At 56.7% G+C, this 26,121-nt stretch overlaps 1 protein-coding gene across 8 annotated transcripts in view; it reads right to left on the bottom strand.

Annotated features, from left to right (window-relative positions):
• Window positions 1-26,121, bottom strand: part of COL27A1 (collagen type XXVII alpha 1 chain) — a 148,522-nt gene that overhangs the window by 38,513 nt on the left and 83,888 nt on the right. For 7 of the 8 annotated variants that reach the window (XR_015548944.1, XM_087419227.1, XM_087419229.1 and 4 more), the window contains 13 exons: window positions 24,952-24,996; window positions 19,933-19,986; window positions 17,960-18,013; window positions 17,678-17,731; window positions 14,078-14,131; window positions 8,821-8,874; window positions 8,242-8,286; window positions 8,117-8,161; window positions 7,783-7,836; window positions 6,614-6,667; window positions 5,680-5,733; window positions 4,430-4,483; window positions 2,488-2,541 (listed from right to left, as the gene is read on the bottom strand). Coding sequence is in view for 7 of the 8 variants with exons in the window: in XM_087419227.1 (XP_087275353.1) it covers window positions 2,488-2,541; window positions 4,430-4,483; window positions 5,680-5,733; window positions 6,614-6,667; window positions 7,783-7,836; window positions 8,117-8,161; window positions 8,242-8,286; window positions 8,821-8,874; window positions 14,078-14,131; window positions 17,678-17,731; window positions 17,960-18,013; window positions 19,933-19,986; window positions 24,952-24,996 (675 nt within the window). In the remaining variant the exon portion in view is untranslated. The remainder of the gene's footprint in view (window positions 1-2,487; window positions 2,542-4,429; window positions 4,484-5,679; window positions 5,734-6,613; window positions 6,668-7,782; window positions 7,837-8,116; window positions 8,162-8,241; window positions 8,287-8,820; window positions 8,875-14,077; window positions 14,132-17,677; window positions 17,732-17,959; window positions 18,014-19,932; window positions 19,987-24,951; window positions 24,997-26,121) is intronic. The other variant, XM_087419228.1, reaches the window with a different exon arrangement.

A 26,121-nucleotide genomic window follows, 5' to 3' on the forward strand; every position in this document is an offset into this window, starting at 1 on the left:
CAGGGGGCTGGTCTTGATGACCCTCTTGTAGACGCCCCTGGGTCCAAGACTCCCCTTCTGGCTCTCCTAGCAATCAGAGGCAGGCAGTCTGTTCCAGGTAGCTGGGCTGGTTTTCAGCGAGGGGCCCTAGCCTGGGCCCTGCAGGGGCCCCGGCTCCAGCGACTACCCAGACCCCCACAGCTTGGGCTCCTATGCAGCTGGGGTGGGCATCCTCGTGGATCCCATGCAGAATGGGCTCTGGGGGGTCCTGGAGAATCCCGGAATCCTAGGACATCTGCCAACACTCAGAAGAGCCTTACGAGTTGCCTAGCTCGACCTTCTCAATTTACAGATGGGGAAACTGAGGCCCAGAGTGGTGGAGACTTCTCAACACCACATGTAAATCAATGGCAGAGCAGGGGTAAGACCCCAGGGTTCCAGTTGCTTCTATTTCCAAGGTTCTCTGCTCAGGGGGCAATATCTCCCCACCCCTGGGGTTATGTTGCCTAAATTCAAATCTTGCTGCCATTTCTCAATAGCTGTGTGACCCTGGGCAAGTTTTCTGATTCATAAAATGAGCACCAAAGGGTTACTGTGAGGATGGAAAGAGATAATCCATGTAAACAGCTTAGCACAGCGTCTGGCCCATGAGCCCTGGGGAAAGGTCAGCTGTTACCAGAAGTCACAGCCCCCATTGCCACCCTTGGCAAACTCAAAGGCAATAATCAACACAAAAGCACCCTGTAAACTATAAAGTGCGGTGTACATCCAAGAGGTTCTTTTCACCATGAAGGTGATTCTTGGACAAACACCATAAAGAAAACAGATTCTCTCCTGGGATTCCTGCGAGGACCAGGGAAAATGCCGGACATCTGCGTGACTCCTCTGGCCCAGGTCTAGGGCGGAAGTGGCTTCGGAGGGAGTGAGAGAGGAAGGAGCCAGGGCCGAGGAGCCATGACAAGTGAGCGGGAAAGACTGTGAGGCCCCCAAGCCTGGAAGACCTCCCTCCCATCCCACCTCAGCAAAGATTCCAAGAAGAAAGTTGGCTCCCAGAAGTGGATGAGGCTGCCACAGTGTGCCTCAGTTTCCTCATCTGTCAAGTGGGGATGGTAATGAATCTAGCTATAGGGTTGCTGGGAGGATTAAATGGGGTAATTCCAGGAAAGCTCTAAGGCAGGTGGTGCAAGCATACGGTAAGGACACAAAGCATTTTAGCCAGAATGTTCTTCAGTGTCACCACAATTCAAGCAGGCACTTGGCAAAGGACCGGGTTGTACCCCCGGATGCAATAGGGGTAGAGGGGAGAGAAGGCAGATGATGGCAGACAGGGGGCGCTCTCGCCCTTGCAAGGAAAACACGGGGCAGATGGGGAGCCAGCCAGGGGCCTGTCACCAAAGCCTCTCCAGATCCAGGGCAACTGTGGGGACGGGGTGGTGGGGGTGGAGGTCTGGGGATGGGAGAATTGAGGCCCAGAGAAGAGGGGTGCTTCTCTGAGGTCACATGGAGTAAATGGGTGACAAAGGGAATCTTGGATGTGGCCCTCCACATGTGACAGGTCAGCCCTGGGGAAAGCCCCCCTATTGGTCCAGGGCTGGCCCAGGGATGGAGGCCAGGAAGGGGCTGGGAAGTCAGAGAGCGATGCCCCCCTGCCCCTAGGTTCAGGGCAGCCGTGGTGCCTCCTTAAGGTCCAGCATCTGTGGCTGACAGAGGCATCTAAGGGACGCAGCAGGGCTGAGTTAGGCCTATGCACTTTGGTGCCAGGGAGCCCTGGGTTTCACTTCTGGATTCTCCACTCACAGCCATAGACTCTGGATGAATACATCTCTGCCTCCCTCTGAGCCTCAGTCTCTTTCCCTTTAGAATGGGCACGTGGTGCACAGAGCAGCTGAGGCTTGGGTCTTGGCTGTGCCACTACCAGCTGTGTGTCCTTGAGCAAGTTGCTTAACCTCTCTGAATCTCAGTTTCCTCTTCTAAAGACAGAACTTACCCCATAGCGTTGATCGAGGTGATACATATAAAGGGCTTAGCATAGTACCTGATACCTGTGTGACTAGTTCTCCATAAATAGCAGCTAATAGGTCACGGGTGGTGATGATCATTTTCCTGATCTTTTAGGGTGTTTGGAATATAACAGATAACAAAGCCGCTGGCTCTGGGCCTGGCATAGAGCAGGTGTTCATGTACCACCCTTAGATAAGAGAGGCTGCAGTTTTGAGAAGGGCAGCAGTGAGGCGTGGAAGGTGGGGATGGTCCCCAGTCCCGCCTGGGCAGGGTGGGGGCACTGGGCAAGGTGGGAGGCAGTGGGCAGGATGCAAGGTGGGCACTGGACAGGGCTCCCCCTCACCCACCCTGCTCTCAGTGGGAGCCAGAGGTCTGCTCTGAGCTTTATGGCAACACAGTGCTTCTGGGAGAAAACTTAGGTCTTGATGGGAGGGCAGCAGGGGCAGAGGCAGAAGGCAGTTCCAGAATACCCCTCCTCCCCAGACCCTGCACCAGAAGGACACTCACCTTCAGCCCATCGGGCCCAGCGGGGCCACTGTCACCCTCGAGGCCCGGCTCTCCCTGGAAAGGGTAACGAGGAGACATTACTGGGGAGGGGGCCACAGCAACATTATTGGGAAGGGGGCCACAGCACACTTTTACCTCCTCCCCCTCCATGGGGCAGGACCCCACCCCCCGATCTCCAGGCAGCGGGGCCCTGGGGCACCTGGCACATGGCGGGCACCCAGTGAACAGGGGCTGGATTAATGAAGGAGCAGGAGGGGTGAGGCACCCACTCTCAACTCTCCAGAAGGAGGGGCAGACCCCTGAACCACAGCCAGCTCTGCCTGCAGGGTAGGGGCTACATGAGGTCACGAGTTAGAAAGTGCTGGTCACAGAGCCGTTCAGGTTGGTCGGCTGGACTGGGAGGCAGTGCGGCCTAGCGGTTGAGAAAGGCTTTGACGTCAGATGGACCTCAAGGTCCCCACTGAAGGTTTCCCATTCACTGGCGGTTTGACCACAAGCAAACTACTTAACCCCCACGGGCATCTGTTTTCTCATCCGAAAATGGGGCTGATACCACTTCTCTTAAGGGTTCCCATAAGGCACACTGTAAGCACCCCCAAATGGGAGCCGTTGGATATATTATTCCTGGAACTGGAGTGAGCCCACAGGGAACTCTTGGTGGATCCCATTTCTCAGATGAGGAAAGTGAGGCCAGCCCTCAGACTTTCCTGCCAGCAAGTTTGGGGATGATCCCAAGATCCTGAATGCCCCTCTGAGCCTCAGCTATGTCCCCTGCTTGCCCTTCCAGCTCCAGAGATGGCCCCAGACTCCTCAGTTCTCTAAACAGCTGTCAAAGTAAGTTGGGGTCTCTCTCTGCTTTTAGAATTCACAGCTGTTTGACATCTGAGCTGGAAGGAGCCTCAGAAGTCATCAGACGCAGGGATGGCAAAGACGTGACGGGTGTGCATAGATTCCACCCTTCTCGTGCCCAAGGCAGACATCACTAATCGATCCATGAGAATGTGGCTCCACGAGGATAAGGCCTTCTGTTACTCGCTGCTGCATTCCCACGGCCTTGAGAGAAGTGCCGGGCACACAGTGGGCATCAACTGAATGCTCATCATTCTCTTTCCTGCTGCGCCTGATAGGGCCTCAGGATCCTTCTTAACGTGGCACTCCAAGAAGGCAGTACTGATCAATCTTCACGGACACAGAAGATTTGCCATCTCAGGGCTCTAAGCTCCATGCTCACCTCTCGTGCCCCCCAGCCTTCCCCTCTCATTCTATGTCTAACTCAGTTGTAGGGTCACTGTTAACTTTGGGCATGAGGCATTGGGAAAGAGGAAAGAGGAGAAATGAGGAGACTTGGGTTGGGGGCCTCGTGCCCCATGAACTCAGCCCCACACTATAAGGTACTAGAGGCCACCTGCTCAGCATCCCTCACAGCACTCAGGGGGCCATGTTCAGACAGGGACCTTATAAACCACCCACAGAGCATAGAGAGGTGGACACAGGCATTGCAAAGCTTCTCACAGGAAGACAAGCCGTGTAGGCTTCTTTTGGAAAAGAGGAAGATAACCTTCCATGGAATGGTCTTCAGGGATGATAACAGCTGTTTTTCAGTAAAAGCACTTGGAGGTCAAATAAGATTGGGGACCCTGGATTAATCCAAAAGGAACCAATTTCTTGATTGCAGGCCTTCTCAGAGCCTTGAAAAAGCTACTGTGAATGTGGAAGAGGGAACACGGAGCATGCAGTGAATCCCAAACGCTTTGACACAGAATGCTTTTCTTCGAAGAGCACCCTGGCCTACCAAGAGAGCCTGGATGAGGCTGTAGAGATTCATGGTCTGTTTCCGCGGTTGAGGAAACTGAGGCTCAGGCAGGTTGAATACAGCCCCCCCCCACCCCCGCCAAACACCCAGGGGGGCTTTTGCAGGGAGAGTGAATTTGTTTTAACTTACCCGCTGCCCAGTGAGGCCCTGCTCCCCAGGTGTGCCCAGAGGCCCAAGGTCACCCTAGGAGAAGCGAAACACAAGTCAGTGGGGGTGGGTAGGGCCAGCCACAGCCCTCACCACCAGCTCTGATTTGGGGGTGCCGGGGAGCTGGGAAAGCTCCTTCTTCCCAGGACCAAAGAGAAATGGTAAAAGGCCAACCAGACTCCCTGTCACCATTTGGGGACTGCCACCACCATGCTCACGTCACACTTTGTCTCACACTGAATGCTCACAACGACCCTGCCAGGAAAGGCATCTTCTTCCACCAGCCAGGAAACTGAGGGACCGCGGGGTTCGGCAGCTAGCCAAGCTCATGAGGTTCGTGAGGGACAGACTCAGGATCCAACCTAGGCAGTCTGGCCCCAGGGAGTATTGGCCCCAGGGATGGCAGCTCTGTGGCTGACCATTCTTGACTCTCCCTGAGAGCCTTGCAGAGAAACCCAAATGAGGAAGAGGCCCTAAACAAGCCAGAATAAATGTCACCCGCCCCCCAAAAGGGTCTTTCTCATACAGGGATTTCCAAGCTCTGCTCCCTCCCTGCTGGTGTCTGGGGGCGCGAGGAGCAGACAGCGCCCTGAGCCCCAGCCCTGCCCCAACCAGAAGAATCCCACTTCCGTCTGTCTTATATATGGGGTGGTTTTCTGCATTGTTCGAGCAAAGGGTGCTGGGACTAAGCCGAGACTGACAGTCCCGGGCCTGCTCCAAGGCCCTCTGGACGGCAGCAAGGCTCAGGCAAGGATAGGGGTGATCTGTCTCAAGTCCCACAGCCCCCCAGGCTCCCCCAGGCCTCCGCCTCAACAATGCCCTCAGGCCGCCAGCATCGTGCATCAGCTCCAGGACCTGCATAGGAAGCAGCAGCAGAGCGGGGAGGGGGCTCCGCCCAGAGCCCAGGGATCAATGGGCGCCTGTTTCCAGCAGGTAATGAGGGGCACCGGCGCTGAAATGCAGATGGTATCACGGGAGGCCAGGAGGTATGGCCGCTCCAGCGTGGGGCAGGTGCCAGAGAAAACATTGCTGGGCAGGGGCCAGGGGCGGGGGCTCCGGGCCGGCTGGGCCCTCCGACGTGGCCATGGTCAAGCCCTGCTCCCCAGCCAGGAGCACAGAGGACCCATTATCCCGGGCACAAGAAAGGCCCGTTTCTCTTCCACGGGGAGGACGTGGCCGCCAGCTGGGAGCTGTTTTCAACAAGTTATTTTTCTCCTTTCATCCCGCCTTACCTTCATCCCGGCTTCCCCAGGAAGGCCTGGTTCTCCCACTGCACCTGGTGGCCCCTGCAAGAAAATGCGATTTGTCCCTCCTAGAGCAAGGGCTGACCCCTGGTTGTAAGGGAGGAGATAACGGAGGCAGGCTCAGAGAGGGCAAGGGAGGGGCCTGAGGCCACACAGCATGAGAGACAGAGCTGGGAGCAGGCTGCAGCCTTCTCAGAGCTTGGAGCTGGGACTAGGGGGAGGGGAGTGGCTGGGCCCAGGCTGCCGAGCCTCGGGGCTACCCAGAGGCTGCAGAAGCCCTCTCCCTCCCAACGAGTGCGGTTCACCACATTAGGAGTCCCTTGGCAAGTGTGGGGAGGAAAATTTCGTGATTCACATAACAACAGGGGAGGAAGCCAACGGATGCTGTGTTCAGGGCTGAGCGATTCCAGCCCTTCTCTCTGTAGCAGGGCCAGGATGACAAGGGTGGGAAGGGTCCTGAGTTATCACCACTGGCATGGCTGCGGCCCTCGCAAAAACCCTGGGGCTCAGTTTTCTCCTCTGGACAAGGCAGGGGTGTCTGAGGCCCCTTCCAAGCTCCTTGCTGCGTGACCTTAGGGCTGCTTCTGCAGCCGAGGAGCTGGGGTGAAGTCCCAGACTGGGCGGGGGGGACTATTGCTGCTTTCCTTGGTGCTGAAAAAGAGGCACTGCCAGCCCCCCATGAGGGTCCCGGCCCCCCCGCATCCCACCTCCTCTCCCTGGGACTGGGAGCCCAGCTCCCCACCCTACGCCATTAGGATGGATCTGCCCTCTCTGCCAGGGTGTCCCCCTCCAGTCTCTACAGCTCACGGGACACGACCACCTCCTCGGGCCAGGACAGGGACCCCCGAGGAGGAGGAGGGCTGGGAGGGGCTGATCATCCCCAGCAGCACCATGGGACAAACAAGAGGCCCACAGCACTCACCTTGGGTCCCATCTCTCCCGGAGGGCCAATTGGCCCCTGGGGTCCCTGAGGGCCCTGGAAGACAGACAGACACACAGACGGTTGGCAGAAGACAGCCTGGGCCCTCTTTGGGGTCTGAAGCTCAATAATGCAGTCTGGAGGGGTGGGTGAGGGTGAGGACCCAAAGAACCTGGGACTCTGCAGCCCACCCCTACCCCCTGCCACACTGAGGCTCCTGGCGTCTCCCCCGCATTCCCTCCAATCCACCTGCACACTCTCCTATTCATCTATCTAAATCCCAGTGGCCCTCCTCTGCTCAGAAACCTTCCAGCTCTCGGCTTGCTCACTCGGTTCCCTCTGCCTGGATGCCCTTCCACCTCGGATCCACCTCTGGAAACCCCCAGCCCCGCCCCTGGTCAATCCATTGTTCAAAAGGGCATCCCCTTCGCCCTCAAGATGGGGGACTGCAGCACGGCCCTGGGGTGCAGGAGCCTCCTGCCCTCCCCCTGCCCACCCGGATTCCTCCTCCTGAGCCCCTCGAGACTCTGTCCTCTCCTCTCCAGCAGCACCACTCCACGGCCTCCTCACCAGGCCCCCGACACTCGGGCTGGCCCCCCAAACCCATCCTTCCAGGGAGATCTTCTGAAGGGTCACTTCTGTTCCAAAACCTGCAATGGCTCTCGTTGCCCTTGGGATAAAGAGCAAACTCTCTCCACGGCTTTGGATGACCGACCCCTGTGACCTCCTGCCTTCCCGGATGTCCGACTCTGTCCACTCTAGCCACGCTAGACTCTGCAGTTCCCAGTCGCCTTGTTCATTTATTCTTATCCCCCCTCCCTGAATACTCTGTTCCCTCTGCTTTTCACTGCGCTAAGCACTCTACACACATTTTCTCATTTCATCTGCACTGCAGGATGGCAAGGTAGGGACAATTATTCCCATTTTACTGGCAAGAAAACTGAGGTTGGAGGGCAGGGGAGCTTAGACTCAAACACAGAGCTGCTGTGGTCCCTGGCCAGTGCTGTCCCCACCACCCGAGGCCTGTCCCATCGGGGCGGTGGAGCCCCAGGACTGTCCTTCTCCAACCTCTCTCCTTGTCTGACCCCATGGCCCACACCCCCAGGAGGCGGCCCATCTGAGACCTTCTGCCAGGGGCAAAGATGCAAACGAGGGAGGGAAAGGGCACTTACCGGTTCTCCTGGGAGGCCCTTGGTGCCCGGGGGGCCCGAGGGACCGGGGATGCCCTGCAGAGACAAACAAAGGGGACCTTAGTCTCTCCATGGCCTTCTCCACCCGGCCTGTCCCCTCGGCCTCAGTCAAGCGGTCACAGTATATGAAGTCCTACTCCCACTCTCTGCCACCTGACAGATGGGGAGACTGAGTCCCGGGGGAAGAGATGTGCTGGAGGGTCTTCAGTGCAGGGACTGGGCAACTAGAACTTCGGGGTTTCCACAGCAGGATGGCTAAAGTGGCTATCAGCTCCCCAAAAAGCCCTACGGAATTTCAGGAACTGGCGCTACTCACGGGAAAGCCTCGCGTGCCGGAGTGCCCTCGCTCACCAGCCGCACCCTGGAAGCACAGCGGGCTCGTTAGAGGCACACATCGCTAAGCAGGGGGAGGAGGGGGCTGGCAGCTTTGGCCCGACATACCTGCTGCCCAGGCTGGCCCGGTCTGCCCTGTGGTCCTGGAGGGCCCTGCAGGAAGTGATGCACGAGAAGGTGGGCGAGGGTGCTTGGGGGGACATTTCAGGGGTCTCACACTCCATGGGAGATACAAGGAGCCCGTGGGAGCGTGGCACCCACCCCTTGCCCCAGGGTGCAGATGGGAAATCTAAAGGCCGTAAGGGGGGTGGCTCTCCAGTCAGCAGGTGCTCGGGGTCAAGAACCAAGGACCCCCAGCTCCTGACCGGATAGAAGTAGTCTCGGCTCTCAGGGCCCTGGTGGCGGTTGAGGGTCCCGGGAAGGGGCCAGAGGCCACATTCTCTTTTCCTCCCGCTCTCTCTCAATCACAGCTCTCTCTCACTCACTCAGTCTCAAGGCTCACTCTCCCCTCCCCGCCCCCACGCTCAGGCCTTGCCGGGCCAGGAGGAGTGGCTGTGAGCCCCGCAGCCTCTCTGGATGCCCTGCTGTCCCCAAGGGGCCTGCTGCTGAGGAGGGTGTGAGCCTTGGTGCCTGGATGCCCAAGCCAGCAAGGGAGGCGAGAGGAAGGGCAGGCCACGGGGTCGGTACCTTCAGACCCTTGGACCCCTGCTCCCCAGCTGGTCCGTCTGGTCCTCGGGGGCCCTGGAAGAGGAGAAAGGGACTAGTGCAGTGGACAGCAGGGGTCTCCCTCGGGCTGGGAACCAGGTGGGTGGGGCTGCCCAGAGCCTTGGGCCTTTCTCTGCACGAGCCTGGGGCTCCCCCCCTCCCACTTCCCGCACACTCCCACCCTGAGCGGGTCACCCGTGTGCAGTGTGCCTGCTGAGGTGGCTCTGCGGAGGGTTCGGCATGGGTGGACTCAGCTAGAGGCCCTACTGTTCCGGAATGGGGCGGGTGGTGCATTTAAACCCTGTTTAAAGAGACCCAGGGGGTCAACCAGCCAACCCATTTTACAGATGTGGAGACTGAGGGCCAGAGGCGAGAGACATGTAGCCAAGTCCCGGCAGCCAGGTCTTCAGACTCTGCGGTCACATGCTTTTCCCCGAAACAGGTGTAAGGACCACAGCCCATGGGGGAAACTGACAGAAGGACTTGGGGAGGGTCTGCATGTGGCCAGATGTGTGGAGCAGCCCCCTCTCCAGCCAGATGTGCAAGTTAACCTGGCCCAGCTCACAGAGAAGAGTTGACCTGAGGAGGGGGCAGGAACAGGGCAGGGGTCAGGCAGCTGTTCCCTGGAGCTCTGGGCTCAGGGCTGACCCCCGAGATGGGAGTCTTGTTCCCTTGAGAGCTGGGAGGCCCCTGAGGCAGGTGGAATGCAGATGGGACCACTGAGGCCCAGCCAAGGGAAGTGACTTGTCTGAGCACATCAGCAGCTGTATCTCCCCGGGGCTCCACCCACCGCCCCATGTGTCCCCTCCACGGGGACTCCCACAGAGACACAGAGCGATGGGGCCCCCTAGAAAAAGCCCCCATGGAGAGCAGTCTGATGTTTGTTCTGTAGGGGATCGGAGAGGCCGTGTTGGGGAGACAGAGGATCCTGTGAAGGAGGCTGGCCCACCCCAGCCTGGGAGCACGGGGACCAGCCACAAAAGGGGACCGGGGAGTGTCTGGGGGGAGGGAGGATGAGGGATGAGAAAACAGAACGCGGAGAAATCACTTAAAAATTGAACAAGGAAATTTTCCACTAATAACTGAGCCAGAAAAAGTGACGATTCCTCTTATCAGTTGCCCGGGGCTCCCAATGCTTCAACTCCGCACCACGGCCTTAAATAGCGCCCCATTGATTAAATCAAGCCGGGACGGGGGACCATGGGGCTGCGGCCAGTGGTTCAGCTGGGGCTCTTCGATCCCAGCATCCCCAGGCCTGGGGCCCACTGGGGGTCCAGCGCTGGGCACAGCGGTGCTGGGGAAATGCTGTGTCTCAGGGACAAGCGGCTGCTCCTTCTGAGCCTCGGTTATCTCGTCTCTGAAATGGGGACAAGAAATCTCTCCCTCAAGGCAGGAGATGATGCTCACGGCAGCTCAGGCCCTGGCATGGAGTAAGCACTCCATGATCCCCAAGTCCACCAGAGGAGACACAGGATCCCCAGGAACAGGGACACAGAGGGATGGCTTGGCGGATCTGGATTCAGTCCCTTCCTCAAAATAGGCAGCTTATATATAGTACGTTGCGTAGAACTGGATGAGAGTTTTCAGAGGTTCAAGACAAGGTTCGATTAGAGGGCGTGGGTGCAAGTTCTGGTTTTGCTGCCAGCCTGCTGTGTGACCTCAGGAAAGCCCCTTCCCCTCTCTGGGCCTCAGTCGCAAGTGGACTCTGTCAGACCATGCATTAGACTTACCACCTCTGATACAGGGCCAGGGGCCTGGCGAGGCAGGAGCTAGATTGGGGCAGAGGCATCCCAGGTCATGGGAGCCGGGACAGAGGCTGAGCTGACGGGTGGGCATCTGAGCCCTCCTGAGAGATGGCTTCTGGCCCCTGGGCTCCGTCTCCAGCTGAGGCATCAAGCTCCCTGGAAAGGGACAGCTCTGGGAGTGGAGTGGAGGCCCAGAGGTGTTGAGGGCTTGGCCTGAATCACACAGCACCCTGTTTATCCTAGGAATCAAAGCCTTTCTGGAAGAAAGGTCATGTGATCTACAATAATAGTAATAACAGCAGCAGCAGCAGTGATAATAGTGAAAGCTATCATCCTCATTTTACAAGTAAGGAGACAGCCTATGGTCCGAATTTGAACCCAAGTCAGCCAGATGCCCATTTTTTCCCACTACTACCTGTTACTGTTTATCAGTGTAAGAGTGAGCTCCCTGTCACAGCGGGTGTGCAAGTCAGGGCCTATAGGAGCCTGCCATGAGGTTCTGCACTGTAGAGTGTTGGAGGAGACAACCTCTAAATCACTGTTATCTGGGAGACTCCGCTATCCTCTGGGAACACCGGAGAGCTCAGGGAGAGGCTGGGGCTGGCTTGGGAGAAACAGGACCAACCTCTCCTGTCTGGAGGGAGGAGGAGGCAACGGGCCCCAGCCACCCCCACCCCCCACCCCCCACCACCAGTGGCAGGCCTGGGTTTCTATCAGAGCCACACGTCTGTCCTCTCACAGCTCCTCCCCAGGAAGATGTTTGCAGTCACAGCTGGGGCTCAGTGGGGAGGAGCCTGTGCCATGGACAGAAAATCCGGCCAATGGCAGCTCTTGTGAAAAGGGGATGGACGAATGAGAGGGAATGAACACGTGCCAGGCACGTCCCACCCGCTGCTCCCATCAGATGCTCCCATGTGCAAGGCGCTGGCAAGATTTAATCCCTACGGCCATCTGAAGAGGTCGGTTCTGTTGCTGACTCATTTTACAGAGGAAAAACTGGAGGCTCAGAGAGCAGAAGTCAGTTGCCCAAGGTCAAAGAAGAGGAGTCAGAATTCAAGGCCAGGTCTGCTGAGCTCTAAGCCCCACCCGCGGGAGCGGAGTCCACTGTCAGACACTTGAATCTCAGCATCCTCACGACTCCCTCAAAGTGGAGAGTGGAGAAGATAGCGGAGCCTCCCGGGGAAGAGGGATTTTACACGTCATCTTCTCCGCCACCCTGCCCCAGCACGCAGCCTTCCTGGCAGGCTCCTCTAGGCCCTGACTTGCACACCCCCCATGATGGGGAGCTCACTCCCACACTGATAAACAGTGACTGGTAGTGGTGGGAAAAAATGGGCATCCAGCTGACTTGGGTTCAAATTCTGGCTGCTTACAACTTCCTCCTAATGTCATCTTCCGAGCCTTAGAGAGGTTAAGAAACTGGCCTGAGGTGCCAGAGCTGGCATCTGGGAGGGCTGAGACCTGCCCCCATACCTGTCTGACCCCAGAGCCCCCACTCCTTCAACTGGGGCCCGTGGACCCAGACCCTTGGCAGCAGTGCCACCAACAGCTGAGGGTCTAGGGTCTCATCCTGTCCCTCCCCTTGACCCCTTAGTGCTCGCTCTTCTCAGGGCAGGAGGGTTGGGGTGGGGGGCAGCAGGGCCCATCCTGCCCATGGGCAGAGAAGCAGGCAGGGCCTTGCAGGGCCTTCCAAGTCCATTCTTCATGGCACATATGGGGAAACTGAGGCCCGGAGAGCAGCAAAGCCTTGGTAAGATTACAGGGCAAGCCATAAGGTGCACAGGGAGCGTGCCCAGAACTGAGCTCTTTCGCAGGCACAGTGGGTGCCTCTCGAGGTCCCCCACCAGCCTCAGTTACCCCGTCTGTGAAGTGGGGCCAAGGGTAGCCTGTTAGGCAGGGACCCAGGGGGCTGATCTTGCAGGTTTTGCATTCCTGCCAAACCCAGGAGGGGGGAGGGGCTCATGTTCCCGAGGCTCCCCTCCCGGGCCCGGAGACTTTGATGTGGTTGGGAGCCTGGGTTTCCTCAAGCAGGAGATACATTCTTCCAGCCACTGCTGGGAAGGGGCGGTGGAGACGGCTGGGGGGAGCTCACTGAGTCGAGAGGAACCTGAGCCTCCCATGGCGGGTGGGGGGCAGGGCCTGGGCCAAGGCGGGTCACCCTCCGGCTAATCTGGCTTCCCGGGGCAGGAGGGAATGTGCACAGGGTCAAGGTGGAACCCGCCTGCCAATGGGCCTCGGCCCCTCACCGAGACCAGGACATGGCACAGGGCGGGGCCCCACTGAGCCCAAGGAATGCCTCTTAATCTCCCCTCTCCCAGGCCGACTGCTCGGGCCATCTGGTTCCGAGGAAAATGTAAAACCATTTGAAACTCAGCCAAGAGAAGAATGATCATCACACACCCCCATATGGAGCTCACATCCCAGGATGGAGCTTGGAGAGCAGCCCCAGGCTGCCTGCTCGACCCGTGCCATCTTGTTCCTTTTTTACAAGGCTGCCTGGCCCGGCACCTGTACACCAGCTGGGGGCAGGAAACCACTCCATCAGCCCCCGCTGCGTGATGGAAAATAAGGCTGCATTGAGTATGCCAAAGAGCCAGATTCCCTGGGTCCAAATCCCAGCTCTGCCACTTTCTAGCTGTGCAACCTGAGGCAAGTGATGTAACCTCTCTGTGCCTTGTCTGTAAAATGGAAATAAGAATAGCATCTACTTTATGGGGTAGTGTTGAAGATTAAATGAGTTGATGGATATGATAGACAGTGCTTGTGTTAGCGATTACCTCTGGCTACTGCGTTCAGGACAGCCCTTGCTTAAAACACTCTATGGCTCCCCACTACCCTTGCAGCATGGCCCACAGGCCTAGCTGCAGTGTCTGAGGCCCTGCTTGGCTTGGTACCCGCTAATTCTTGGTTTCACCCCTCTCCCCTGCCCCTCTGTTGAACCAATGGCAATCCCTACATAGGGCACATCTTCTCTCACCTTAGGGCTTGCCCTGCCTGGAACCTGGCACCAGCTCCAGCAACACCCTCTCCCTGAAGCCTTTCCCTGGTACCCTGTCCAGGTGAGGTGCCCCCTCCAGGCTCCCAAACTGCCTGTGCTTACGCCATCAACGTGCTAATGCCCCTGCACTGTCCATCAGACCTATTGACTGAGCCATGAGGGTAGGCAGGGGCCATGCCCGTCAGAGCCTCCAACAGCAGCTGGGACACAGTAGGTACTAAATAAATGGTGGTTGATGAATGAATGGACCAACAAATGAATGAACAAAGCACGGTATCATAGAGTCTGTCTGTGCCCACTGGGCACTGGGTGGCAAGGCCTGGTGCTCAGAAACGGGCTGGAAAAGATGGGGGGGGGCACGCCGAGAGTCAGGCCCAGGATGAGCCCGGAACCCTGCCTGGTACTGTGAGGGTCACAGATCTCAGGGCTGGGCGGGGGCAATGACCAGGAGGTAGTCTCTACAGCAGGTGGACCCCGTCAGCGTCGCCCCACTTACCCGGCGCCCCTTTGCTCCCCTCATGCCCGGTGGGCCTCGAGATCCTGGAGGACCCTGTGGGGAGGAAAAAGAGTTTGGAGAAGCCCCTTTATAGGGGGCAAGTGAAACACCGAGGGCCAGGACAACCCGCTGGGGCCCAGCAGCCCCCATATGGAAGGACTGGGCCCAGTGGAAAATCTGTCCCGGGGGAGAAGCAGCCACCAAGCTGCAACATTGAGTCAACGTCTGGGTTCCATGGGCCTCAACCTTTCCTGGGCACCTGGCAGCAAGAGAAGGTTCCCCGATGGATGAGCCATTTCCTCCTTTATCTCAAAATCAACAACCAGAAGCTCCATGACATTCCCACAAAAAGTCTCCTCAAATACCCATTTCCCCTTTTCTCCCACATCAGCAAGGAGAATATGGCGACTCAAGTTCTGTCCACCACCCAGACCCGGAAGTCCACCTACAAGCCGTCCAGAAGGCTCTGAGTGGGCAGAAAGAGCCTAGAGGTAAGAGGGGAAAGGACCAGACCACAGCCCAGGGCGGGGGGGGCATCAAGGAAGGTGAGACCCTGGGCAGAGAAGTGGAGGGGGAGGCGAAGAGAGGGGAACAGGCCTGGCACAGGGAAAACGCCCAGGCAGGCATCTGGGTTTGATGAAGGAATGACGAGAAGAGGAGCAAGGGAGAGACAGGGAGGGAGGGAAAGAAGCCACAGGGCTGGCTTTGTTCTCAAGTTCTCAGCACCTGGCCCATGACAAGGATTTAGGGATGTGTTGAAGGAACACGAATACACGGACAATGGAAGAGGACAGAGGGCAGGAAGGCAGAGACAGCAGGCGGGGAGAGGAAGCGGGCGCCTCGCTGCCTGATTTCTCTCCCCCATTCCAGCCCCAGCTACACATAGCAGGCCCACCAGGAGCCCCGACAGCCGCAGGCGCCTCTGGGCTCAGCGGCCAGTCTCAGACGGGGTGTGCTCCTCCTCCAAGGGAGAGACAGCCTCATCCCTCCGAATACCAGGCAGAGGCCCAGCTCCCTTTGGGGCCTCGGGAGAGACTCGTGCTGCTCCCATTTCTCTCTCCCCGGGGCCTGGAGGGGTGTCCGACTGCTGAAGGGCTGATGCGGGAGCCGGGTCCCCACCCGGCTTGACAGCCGGAGCAAGCAGGGTGTTGACCTGGGCTTGGCCCCATAAAAAGGCATGGTGGAGAATATGAAGACTGGGTGAGAACAGGCCATTTTATAGACACTCAGACCACAGAAGGCAGGCAATGCGTCACTGGGAAATTTCAGGAACTAAGTCTCGACTGAGAGGCAATAGTAGAGTGCTTAAAAGAGCAGACTGTTCTTCCAGAGAACTAAGTTCAAATCCTGGCACTGCCACTTACTAGTTCTGTGACCTCTGGCAAGCAACTTAAACTCTCTGGGCCTCAGTTTTACCATCTATAAAATGGGGATAAGAAGAGTTCCTGCCTCCTAGAGTTGCTGGGAAGAGGAAATGACCAGGAAGGTCCTCAGTAAAGGGTAGCATCAGCTCTCTCAAAGGGGGAGGAGGTTAGAAACTGGAGGTCCCAGAACCTGACTGTCCCTTCTCCCCAAATAATGGGGTAATCTTGGCTGACCTCCAGGGACTGTAGGAGAACACGGATGTTAAAGTGATTGAAAGGCGGGAAAATGCCAATCAGCTGTGAACAGGATCATCATAAACATCATTTTAATAGCAATAGTCTTACTAATAATAGTGGTCATTGTATCTAACAAGTAGTAATAGTAATTATTGTTATGACCATTCATTAAGCGCTTAGTGTATGCAGGGAGTTGCTAAGCATTACATCATACACTATATCATTTATTTCTCACAACCATCTCTTAATAAAGATAGTATTATGCTGGCTATCTCATGGGGAAACTGAGGCTCAGAGAAGCTATGAATGTTGCTAGCCGTCACACAGCTAGTAAGTGGGGGAGCCAGGATTTGACTCACATGTGTCTCAGTCTGAGGTTTTCTGGATCTCTGTGCTATCCTGCTTCCCCAGTGGCACTGGGGGCAGCTGGCTGGGTGGAAGGAGCCCCCAGAGACCCAAGGGACCAACCCTACACTGCAGCAGTGGAGGTCCATGGCAACCTTGAGATCTGAAAGCATCAAGTGGCTGTCACATTTCACTCAGTCTCAGCCAACCCATTGAGCAGACGGAAGCACTGAGGAAATGGGGTGGGGAGCTCAGTGGGGCCACGGAGGCAAGGGGCTCAGAGGAGCCCAGCACCTTCCTTCTCTGTGCTGGACCGGATGTCCCCACTGTTTTCCCATCTTCCACTGGCCTTCCATTTTGTCCCAGCAACTCCTTTCCGGGCTTTCCTCCTCCCATTGGATGGAGGGACAGACTGAGGCCCAGGGAAGCCGAGGTCCAGGGGCGCAGGAGCTATAATTTGATGACGGACCCCAGCATCCTTGTACTCAGGCTTCAGCCCCACCCTGGGCACCTCCCACCCTTTGACAAGTGACTTAAACTCTTTGGGCCTCAGTTTCATCATCTATAAGATGGAGACAAGGAGAGTCCCTGCCTCCTAGCATTGCTGGGAAGACTCTAGATGGGCAGTAGGTGCAGGAGAAGTTTGGGAACTGGGTTGGCCCTGCTTCCCTAATTGGCACAGAGAACCGGTGTGTGTGAGCGTCCTTTGTGCTCACACCATCAGAGGCTCCTGTTCCCTCCCTCATCAGACCCCAGGGAGCCCCCCAGGCTGGCCTTTGGAGGGACCCGGGCTGCCTGAACTCATCATCCCCCAGCCCTTCCCCGGGATCCTGCCTGGGCTGACCCCCTCCCCCAATACCCTTTCCACCTGTCGGAAGCCCAACTCTCCACCTCCCCAGGGTGAGTGCCCTTCCCAGTCTCCATGTTCTCCATCAGCAGAAACTCCCTGTGCCCGGGCTGAGAGCACTCCTGCCCAGACCCCACATCACCCTCGGAGAGTAGAAGGGGCCCCTGAATCTGGGTGCTTCTGGCCACACACACCCCGGTCCCTCTGCCTCCCCACCCCTCCCTGCCCTGGGATCCTCAGGAATATCCCTGGTTCCTCAGTCCTCACAAAAAACCCAGGACCCCTGCATCCTCGGCTCTGACCCTCAGCCCATGCATCCCCAGCATTTCTCTTCTTCTCTCCTGCTTTCTCTAGAGCAGACATCACTTATTTATTGGGTTTCCTCTCTGCCCTATGCGAGAATATAAGCTCCTAAGGGTAGGACAGCATTCTGCCTTATTGATGGCTGCAGCTGGAGTGGCCCCATGCACGTATCACACAGTATTTCCCGAGCAAAGGAACAAAGCAGTGATAAATAATAGTGCTAATGACCAAGATGCTCCTGTGGAACGAACATCACTACATAGTGAACATTAGCCGCACAGTTTCATTTAACCCAAGCAACCACACTGTCACGACCATGATTATTTTCTCTTTTTTTCAGATGAGCACAATTTAGGCTCAGGGTTCAATGCTCTGCCCTGGCAATAGAGCCAGGGATTGGTGGAGCTGGGATTCGAACCCAGGTCTGTCTCACCCTGAGGCCTGGACTCCTCGCCCTTACTCGACAGTGGCTTTGAGCTCAGGGAGCATGAGGGCTTTGCTTACCGGGGGTCCAGGCTCTCCGGGGCTCCCAACGGCACCTGGCATTCCCGGATGACCCTACTCAGAGAGAAGATAAAGAAGGAATCAGCTGTGTGAAGTGCCTCTTCCTCCTTCAGGCCCTCCTCGGCCAGCTCGGCCCCAGCCCAGGGACACAAGGGTGACAGCCAGGCATCCCAGAGGGAGGAGTAGGTCATCCTGAATGCCTGGGGTATGCAGAGGCAAGAGAGCAGAGCTGTCACCGCGCTGTGACAGGAGAGGGCAAGGGAAGGCAAACTTGCTCCTTACCATCGACCCCTTGGGTCCGGGCACGCCTGGGGGTCCCGTTACGCCCCGGTCACCCTGTGATGGAGACAGCAATCCAGGGAGGTCACGGCTGTGGGCTGGCTCTGTGGGGCACAGCTGCAGAGGGCCTTCCAGAGGCCAAAGAGGGGCAGACTCGCCCGAGGTCTATAGAGTCCCTGCCCTGCTCATGGCCACATCACCCAGAGCGGTGACAGTGGAGGGGTGGGGGTCTGGGATTCCACCCAGCAGAAGCCAAAACCCCCAGAAAGTCCTGGGAGGCCTCAGCATCAACCGCAGCATGCCACACTGTGGGCTGCCCTGGGCAAGGGTGGTCCTGATCAAGGATGAGCTCATTACATTGTCCTCTTTGATCCTCACCCATGTCATGCGGTCCCCATTAGGCCTGGCATCCTCTGAGCAGGGCTTGCTGAGGCAGAGACGGCCAAAGGCGGCATTTCTTTCATTCTCCCCACCCCCTACCCAAACCTAGATGAGATGCTGGAGAATCAGAGATGTAACTCATTCCCTCTTGAGCAACCCAGACAGACCGGGCAGAGACGGCAGGTGTAGCAGACAGAGCTACGGCCGGAAGGCAGAGGCTCAGGGTTTGAATCCTGGCTCTGTTTTTGGGAGGCCCTGTTTCTGGCATCTACTCAGCCAGCAAACATAGATTGAGGGTCTGCTACGTGCTTGGCACTGAAGCCACAGTGGTGAGCAGAAACAGGCAGACCCCACTCACATGGAGCGACACACTCAGAGTGTGGCGGGGAGATGGACACAAATGACCAAAACGGACGCAAACTGGGGTTAGGGCAGTGAGGGAGGGGTGTCGGGGCTAAGGCGTTTCAGTGGGGGATCTGACCCTCCTGGGTGCAGGGATGTGGTGGGAAAGTCTTGTTTGACCCAAGAGCTGAAGGATAACTGAGAGTCATCTATGCAAAGAGGGTGGAGGTGGGGTGGAGCGGGAAGAGCGCACCTGGCCGAGGGAACAGCATGGACAACGGTTCATAGGTGAGGAGGGACACAGATGTGGGAGCAACCCAGGCAGGCAGAGTGGGCCTTCCTATTGCACTATGGTTACGTAAGATGCACCCCTGGGGCAACAGGGTGGGGGGCACACGGGACCTTTATATGCTTTTCTTTGAAACTTCTTGTGAATCTATGATTACTCCAAAATAGAAAGTTAAATTACACAACGAAGAGGAAGAGGAGGAAGAAAGGAAGGAGGAGGAGGAGGAGGAGGTGGTGGTGACCAGAGTGTCTGGGATGCAGAAAGTGATGGGGAGGGAGGCCCAGGATGAGTCTGGAAAGGCAGATTAGGGGAGGTGAGTCCTCTCTCTGGCCTCAGCTTCTCCATCTTTCCAATGGGAATAGTCTGGGTGCCCCCGGAGGGCTTGCTTGGGGACGAGATAAACCCATACAAAGGAAAGCAGGTACCCTCAGGACCCACAGTGGGAAATGGGAAGCCACAGGCTGTCTGTGGCTGGGCGCCAGTGTGAGGCCGAGTGGCTTAGCAGGCAAAGGTGGCCTTGGGGACTGCACCCAGTTCAAATCCCAGCTCTGCCACTTCTAATCTGGGTGACCTTCAGCAAGCCACCTCCCTGATTCAAGCGTCAGTTATCTGGTCTGTAGAACAGAGCTGGTGGGGATTAACAAGGCAACCTAAGGAAATGTGCTCCTTCTTTAAAAACATGAATCTTTCCCTCCCCTCTGCTGCCCATCCCTGTGCAGGGCCAGACCTCAAGCATCAGGCGACATCTAACTGCACTGGGGGTGCTGACAGGAGGGCAGGGCAGAAGCCCCAGGGCATGCTGGGAAAGGGGACAATGGCTCCTTGACGGTCAGAATGCCAGGGAAGCGAGGAGAGGCCAGAGGAGAGAGGTCTGAAATCCTCAGGTCCACTGACCCCTTCATCTTTTTTAAAATTTAAAAACACAAGTTCTACTGGTTTATACATTCCCCCCAACGCAACTTACCTTTTCTCCCATGATTCCTGGCTCCCCGACCAGACCAATGAATCCCAAAAGTCCCTACAAGAAACATGTAGGAAAACAAGAGAAAGGAGGAAGCCACGCGAATTCAGGGATGTGCCGAGTTTCAAAGGCAACCCGCCCTCGTCTTCCTTCCTCTGGAGCTGTCTCCCCGTGTCTCCTGCCCCGTGCCTGGTCATCCAGCTGGCGTGGGGCAGCCACTGAGGAAAGAGATGCCTCTCTCTGGGCACTGTCCTGACTTCCCTCACTCCACCAGATGGTTCTGATTTCAGAGCCAAGCGGTGGGGCCACTGCCAGCAGCCCTGGGAGCGCCACACATTCTTCCCGCGCCAGAAGCAGGCTGGGAGGCGGCCACGTATAGGGGGCGCGTTGGGGTGCGGGGGATGGCCCTTAAGCTGTGCTGGGAAGAGGCCTGCCTGTGAGCAATCTGTCCCCTTCTTTTGGGGCTCCGGGCTGTTTCAAAGCAAGAAACAAACCTGCTGGCCCGGCTAAAAATACCACAACAGCCTCCGCCAAAAGACCTGATTGAAATCTGGGAAGTGGAGTCCTTTTTACCGTCCTCTGAAAGACATCCTGTCCTTTCTGAAAGGGCACACACACACACACACACACACACACTGGTTCCTGTTGCTCTTTTTAACTCCACTGGGTGATACTTCGCCTCTGTGTTCCAGGGGATCTTCGGTGGCTGGAGGCCTCGCGGTCACCCTGAGCAAGCAAACACACGCACGCACGGCGAGGGTGCACAGCCCAGAATAGTCACCGAGGAAAGCAGACCAGTCCATTCCAGACCCCACCCTCTTCTCTGCCGAGGGAAATTCGAGCAGAGGGGGGTCTTGTGCGGTTCAGGGGTGTGAAAGCGGCTCTGGAAGAGCTCAGGTTTGCAGCCAAGAGTTTCTGGGAAAATTAGGAAAGACTGAGGATGCGTGGATTTGTCCCATAAAATCTGCTCCCTGTCCCCACGCTGTATTCCTTTCTGGAAAGGAATGAGACCTTGCACTTGACGGGAAACGGATCAGAAGTCGTACACTCAGAAAGGGAAGCTGCCAACCTGTCAGTCAACTAGACGGAGAGAATGGTACCCCATGCTGTTAGAAGTGTGCGTCTCAGAGAGAGTTTTCAAGTGACTCTCAGGCCAAGACCGTGTATGTCTTGCTGCTGCAGCCTGGACTTCCACTCGGGTCTGTGTGGCCCCAAATACCACACACTGTCCCCCGATCCCGGGCCTCCCAAGTGTGCGGCCACGAGCAGGGCCTCCCTGGCACCCCAGAACCATCACCACACAGGGGGGTTCTGCTTCCCTGGGCTCAGAGACCCTTCGGGGTTGAAGTATGAGGCGAGAAGAGTGAAGCCCAAGGTATGAGGTCACGGCTAATAAGTCACAGAAAATAACCAAGCATTTGACTTTTGCAACAACTTAATTTAAAAAAATGAGAGCATTTTCAAGGTGATGGCAATATTAATACCAACAGTTGGCACTTACGATGTGCCAAGCCCTGTACCTGACCCTTTATCTATGTCATCGTCATTCAGTCCTCAGGTTTGTGGGCCCTGGGCAAATCGCAGAGCCTCTCTGAGCCTCATCTGCAGAGTGGGGGACTTTAGAGAAAGTCCGTCCCCACCTCCCGGGGTTGTTCTGAAGATGGGGACAATGCATGGCACACGTAAGCACTCAATACGTCTCAGTTTCCTCCCATCCCATTCTAATTTATTTCAAAAGGGCACGGGGTTAAGAAAGAGGCCCGAGCCCCCCACATGGAGCAGGCCGACTTTTAGAGGATGCTGGATGAAGGGAATAAAAACTGCTCTGTTAAGACGCCCCTGCCGGACCGGCCCGCAGAAACAGAAATTTCATAGCTACTTTAAATTTATGAGTTGCTGGGTCCTGGAAGGCAGGCGGGTCATAAACCTCAAACAAGAAGCCAAACAGGATCCTAATGAATAAGAGCCATACAGCAAGTGCCCCATTCCCCCGCCCCCCCCCCACCCCTGGGGCACCGTCCCGGAACACCCTGGCACGCCTGTCCCACGGGTGGAGCTGAGGCTGGTCCAGAGAAGCCAGCCCTAGAGGCCCAGGGCTTCCACCTGGCCAGTCGGGTAGAGAGACAGCTCTGACAGCTGTGGGCACAGCTGGCTCCTCTCGAGCTGGCAAGAGGGCACAGGGGAGGAGGCAACATTGTCACCTGCAGCGCACACTGCACAGGCAGGATCTGAGGCCCCGATCTGGGGGAGGAGGCTGGCCTGGTCCTCACGCTGTCTACAGATAAAGGGCCATTGTCTGCTATGCGAGTTTTTCTCCCTCCCTCCCTTCTCGCATAGGACATTCTGCTAGGCACTGAGGATGCAACTGGGAAGAAGACAGTTGTGGGTCCTCTGCTGGACTAGGCATCTCAAGGTTAGGTGTTTACATGCCTGGCTTCCCCCTGGACAGAGCTTCTTACAGGCAAGGCCATGCCTTGTAGTCATCTCTGTGTCCCTAGCACCTAGGACAGAGGTTGCACTGTGACAAGCTGTTAGAACTGACTGTAGGGGCTCAGGAAGTCAAGGGCTTTTCCAGTCCCTCCAGGGCAGGTCTTGGGAAGCCAGCGCAGACCTGAGTGTCACCTTTGGCTCTGACAGTCATGTGACTGCCTGAGAGATCTTGGGCAAGTGACTCCACTTCTCAGAGCCTTGGCTTCCTCATTTGCAAAATGGGGATAATAATGGCCACTGCCATAGGGACGCCAGGGGAATTGCAGGTGATGCTGTAGAAAGTGTTTGGCACAGAGCCTGGTACCCAACAGGTGCCCAATAAATGTAGCTGATGCTGTGGCTCTAAGGAGGTCCTTATAATCTTTCCCGGGGGTTCCTCTGATTCTGCCAGGAACAGGAAATGCCTGCTCCTTCCCACATCGGGAGGGGGCCGAGGGAACAGCTGGTGTGGCACCCCAGCATGCCCAGGGACAGACACAGGGCTCCAGCTCTGCCTCGCAGCTCAGAAAGGTCTGTCGTTCCTCCTAAGCCAGCCAGGCAGCTAGCGGGGGTTCTGCTGACCAAGGGGGCCTGGGGCTGCCCTGGGCAGGGTCCCCACTCCTCCTGGTTCCACAGCTTGGCCACTACCTCTTGATCATCTTAGTCAAGCCCATTGTCCTCCGTGAATCTTAGATTGCCAACGTGAACTAGGATCTAGGGGTTCTGACCCTGGGGTCCCTCTAAGGCTGCATGGATGCAATTCAGAGGGTCCATGAACTTGAATGGGAAAAATTACAACTTTCCTTTTCACTAACTTCTAATGGAAATTTAGCATTTCCAACTATGAGTGTAGGTAACAAACCCACAGGACCTGTAACTGTCACAGATATTTACATGTCACATTATAGTCATTTGCAGAGATTTCAAAATGTATCATTAAGGCTTGTCCCCACTTCAAAATTGAGGTCATTAGGGGACCGCCCCACGGCCCAAGGGGTTAAGCGCATGCGCTCTGCTTTGGCGGCCCAGGTTTCGCAGGTTCGGATCCCGGGCACGGACCAATGCACCGCTTGTCAAGCCATGCTGTGGCGGCGTCCCATATAAAGTAGAGGAAGATGGGCATGAATGTTAGCCCAGGGCCAATCTTCCTCAGCAAAAAAAGAGTAGGATTGGCATCGGATGTTAGCTCAGGGCTGATCTTCCTCACACACACACAAAAAAAATTGAGGTCATTAGACCTGCTGCTAGATATCACTATTTAATGCATTAATAAAGAAGCATATCTGTGAGTCGATCACATTTTAACATATTTTCATAACTGTATTTCAATATAATTGATTTCCTTTGTAATCCTTTGTTTTGTATTTTATGCATTTAAAAACTCTAATCTGAGAAGGGGTCCCTGGACTTCCCCAGCCTGCCACGGGGTCCAAGGCACAAACAGGGTGAGGACCTGGGGACAGGCAATTGCTAAGGACTCTTCGTGTCCTCCATCCTAGGATTCCAAGTATCTGTTTCCCCAGGGCCCCACCATCAGCATAAGCATGAAATTAAATTTGCTGATCATACTGCCTCTTTTTTCCAATCAGGAAATAGATGCAGGCCACGGCAGCCCGTCCAGACTCCCGGGCTTCCCACAGAATGCGCTCGAATGACACTGGAAAGGTTTCAAAAATCCAGTCCTCCCCCTGCTTAATTCCTCTCTTTCCCCCAACAGATGTTGCCGGCCTGGTGAGGAAGCCCATCATGCGTGACTCTCACGCCACTGATGGCGTTTTTCCGCGGAGACAAATTCTTCTGGGTCCCCAGCGTCATCCCTTCCTCTGGCCTGAGACAGCCCCTTGCAGGGTTCGGGGAGTGGGGTCCCTTCTTTAAAGGAGTGGAGGAGACTGCTGCCCTCTGACCTGACCTCTGAGCTCAGAGGTTAAGCTTTCTGGAGGTGCGGGATGCGGAAGAGGGTCTAAGGCTGTTCGTCCACGCGGCTCTCAGAGATGCTCGTCTCCAGGCCGAAGGCTCTGGACCTCAATAACGAAGATCCTGATCCTCAAACCTCCTGTTTAACGACTACTTTCAACCCCCTCTCCTCTTCAGACCTTGGCTCGGCGTCCTAATGAGCCAGAGCCACTGGTCTGAATTTCACTTTCTTTATAATTTAGGGACGCCTGGACCCAGAGCCGCTGGAAGTGGCTGTGCTGCTCCGGTCGGCTTCCCCATCTGTAAACTAAGCACGGGTGGCGAGTGTTAAGGGCTCTACCAGTTTTAACATTCTGGGAGCAAAGTCACATCACCTCTCTGGGCAGATGCCCAGAAACCTCCGCAGGGTCAGGCCGTGGGGATGGCTGCGGTGACTATGATTCACGGCTTTCTCATTCAGTGACTTCACCTCCCTGAGAGTCAGTGTCCGTGAAAGGAAAGGGGCAGATGAGCGGACCTCGCTCTGGGGCGGGGATGGGAGGGAAATGAGGTGTATGTGGAGTGCTTACTGAAGGGCCGGGCACAGAGTAAGTGCTCAATAAAGGGAGCCACTCTGCTCAGAGACCCGTGCTGACGTACCTGCTCGCCCACGGGCCCCGGCCGTCCAGGATCGCCCGGCTCCCCCTGCAGAGAAACACAGAGGGTCACTTGACATGCGCGATGGGAGTCCAGGCCTCCCGGTGACACTCAGCTGACTGGCCTGAGTCCCCACCAGTGGGGATGAACCAGGAACCTCAGCTGCAGAGTCTGGTCTTGGAGACTCCAAACAAATGGCAGGGACACTTGGCTGGAACCTCTGGCCCCAGAGATGACCCTAGTCACCCATTCCTTCTGAGTGGCCCTTGGCAGATTACTCAGCATCCTGATGTCTAAACCCTTCATTAACCCATTGCATTTTGTGGATGTGGAAACTGGAGCTCAGAGAGGTGAAGTGACCTGCTGGAGGCTACACGGCGAACTAGAGGTAGGGCTAGAGTTGGAACTTTGCTCTGACTGATTGAAATCGCCATTCCTCCTGCATCGGGCTGCCCCACCGTGGGACGAGCGGGGAACTGGGGAGTCAGGGCTCCTGGGTCCCAGACCCTCACCCACCAGAGCTCGGCCACCAGCTCACAAGTGACCAGTGAGTCCCGTCTCTGCTCTGGGCTCAGCATCCTCAGCTATAAATAAGGGAAATCAGACTCATTCGTCTCCCAGGCTATTTCCAGCTCTCACGCTTGGTCTTGTCTGTCAGCTTTATCTCTTGCTGGCGCGGCTCCCGCTCCTTCAGCAGCCACAGCAGCCCTGGTCTCCCCACAGCGTGAGCTGGAGAGAGGCAGCAGACCCATGGGATACATCCCCCGGGCTATGTCACCGCTCCCACCACAGAAACCCAAGTGGTAACTGAGGGAGAAAGGCTGAGACCTCACAGGGCAGGACACAGGCTCGGACTAGCTGGGAGTTTGGCTCACAAATGGATGTGGCTCTTGGCAATCCTGGTTCCAGCCTCAGCCTCCTGTCCTCCCACAGACTTCACGCTCACGCAGACCAGAGGGGCCAGCAGACACGAGAGCCATCTCCCCTTAGAAGAGGGGGACATGGACGACCTGGGTCCCCTGGCTCCGCCCTAACCCTCTGTGGGTCTGCCCAACTGGAAACTTGGCCCAACAGTCCCTGCCCAGGACGGCTAGGAAAATCCATGCCCCAAGGGGAGGCTTTGGGAAGCCATTAAGTGAGGCTGCCCAGGTGTGGTGGACCATCACTCCCCTA

Source organism: Ceratotherium simum, chromosome 29, assembly GCF_057802395.1.
Source record: "Ceratotherium simum simum isolate JZ-2026a chromosome 29, ASM5780239v1, whole genome shotgun sequence".
Lineage (NCBI taxonomy): Eukaryota > Metazoa > Chordata > Mammalia > Perissodactyla > Rhinocerotidae > Ceratotherium > Ceratotherium simum.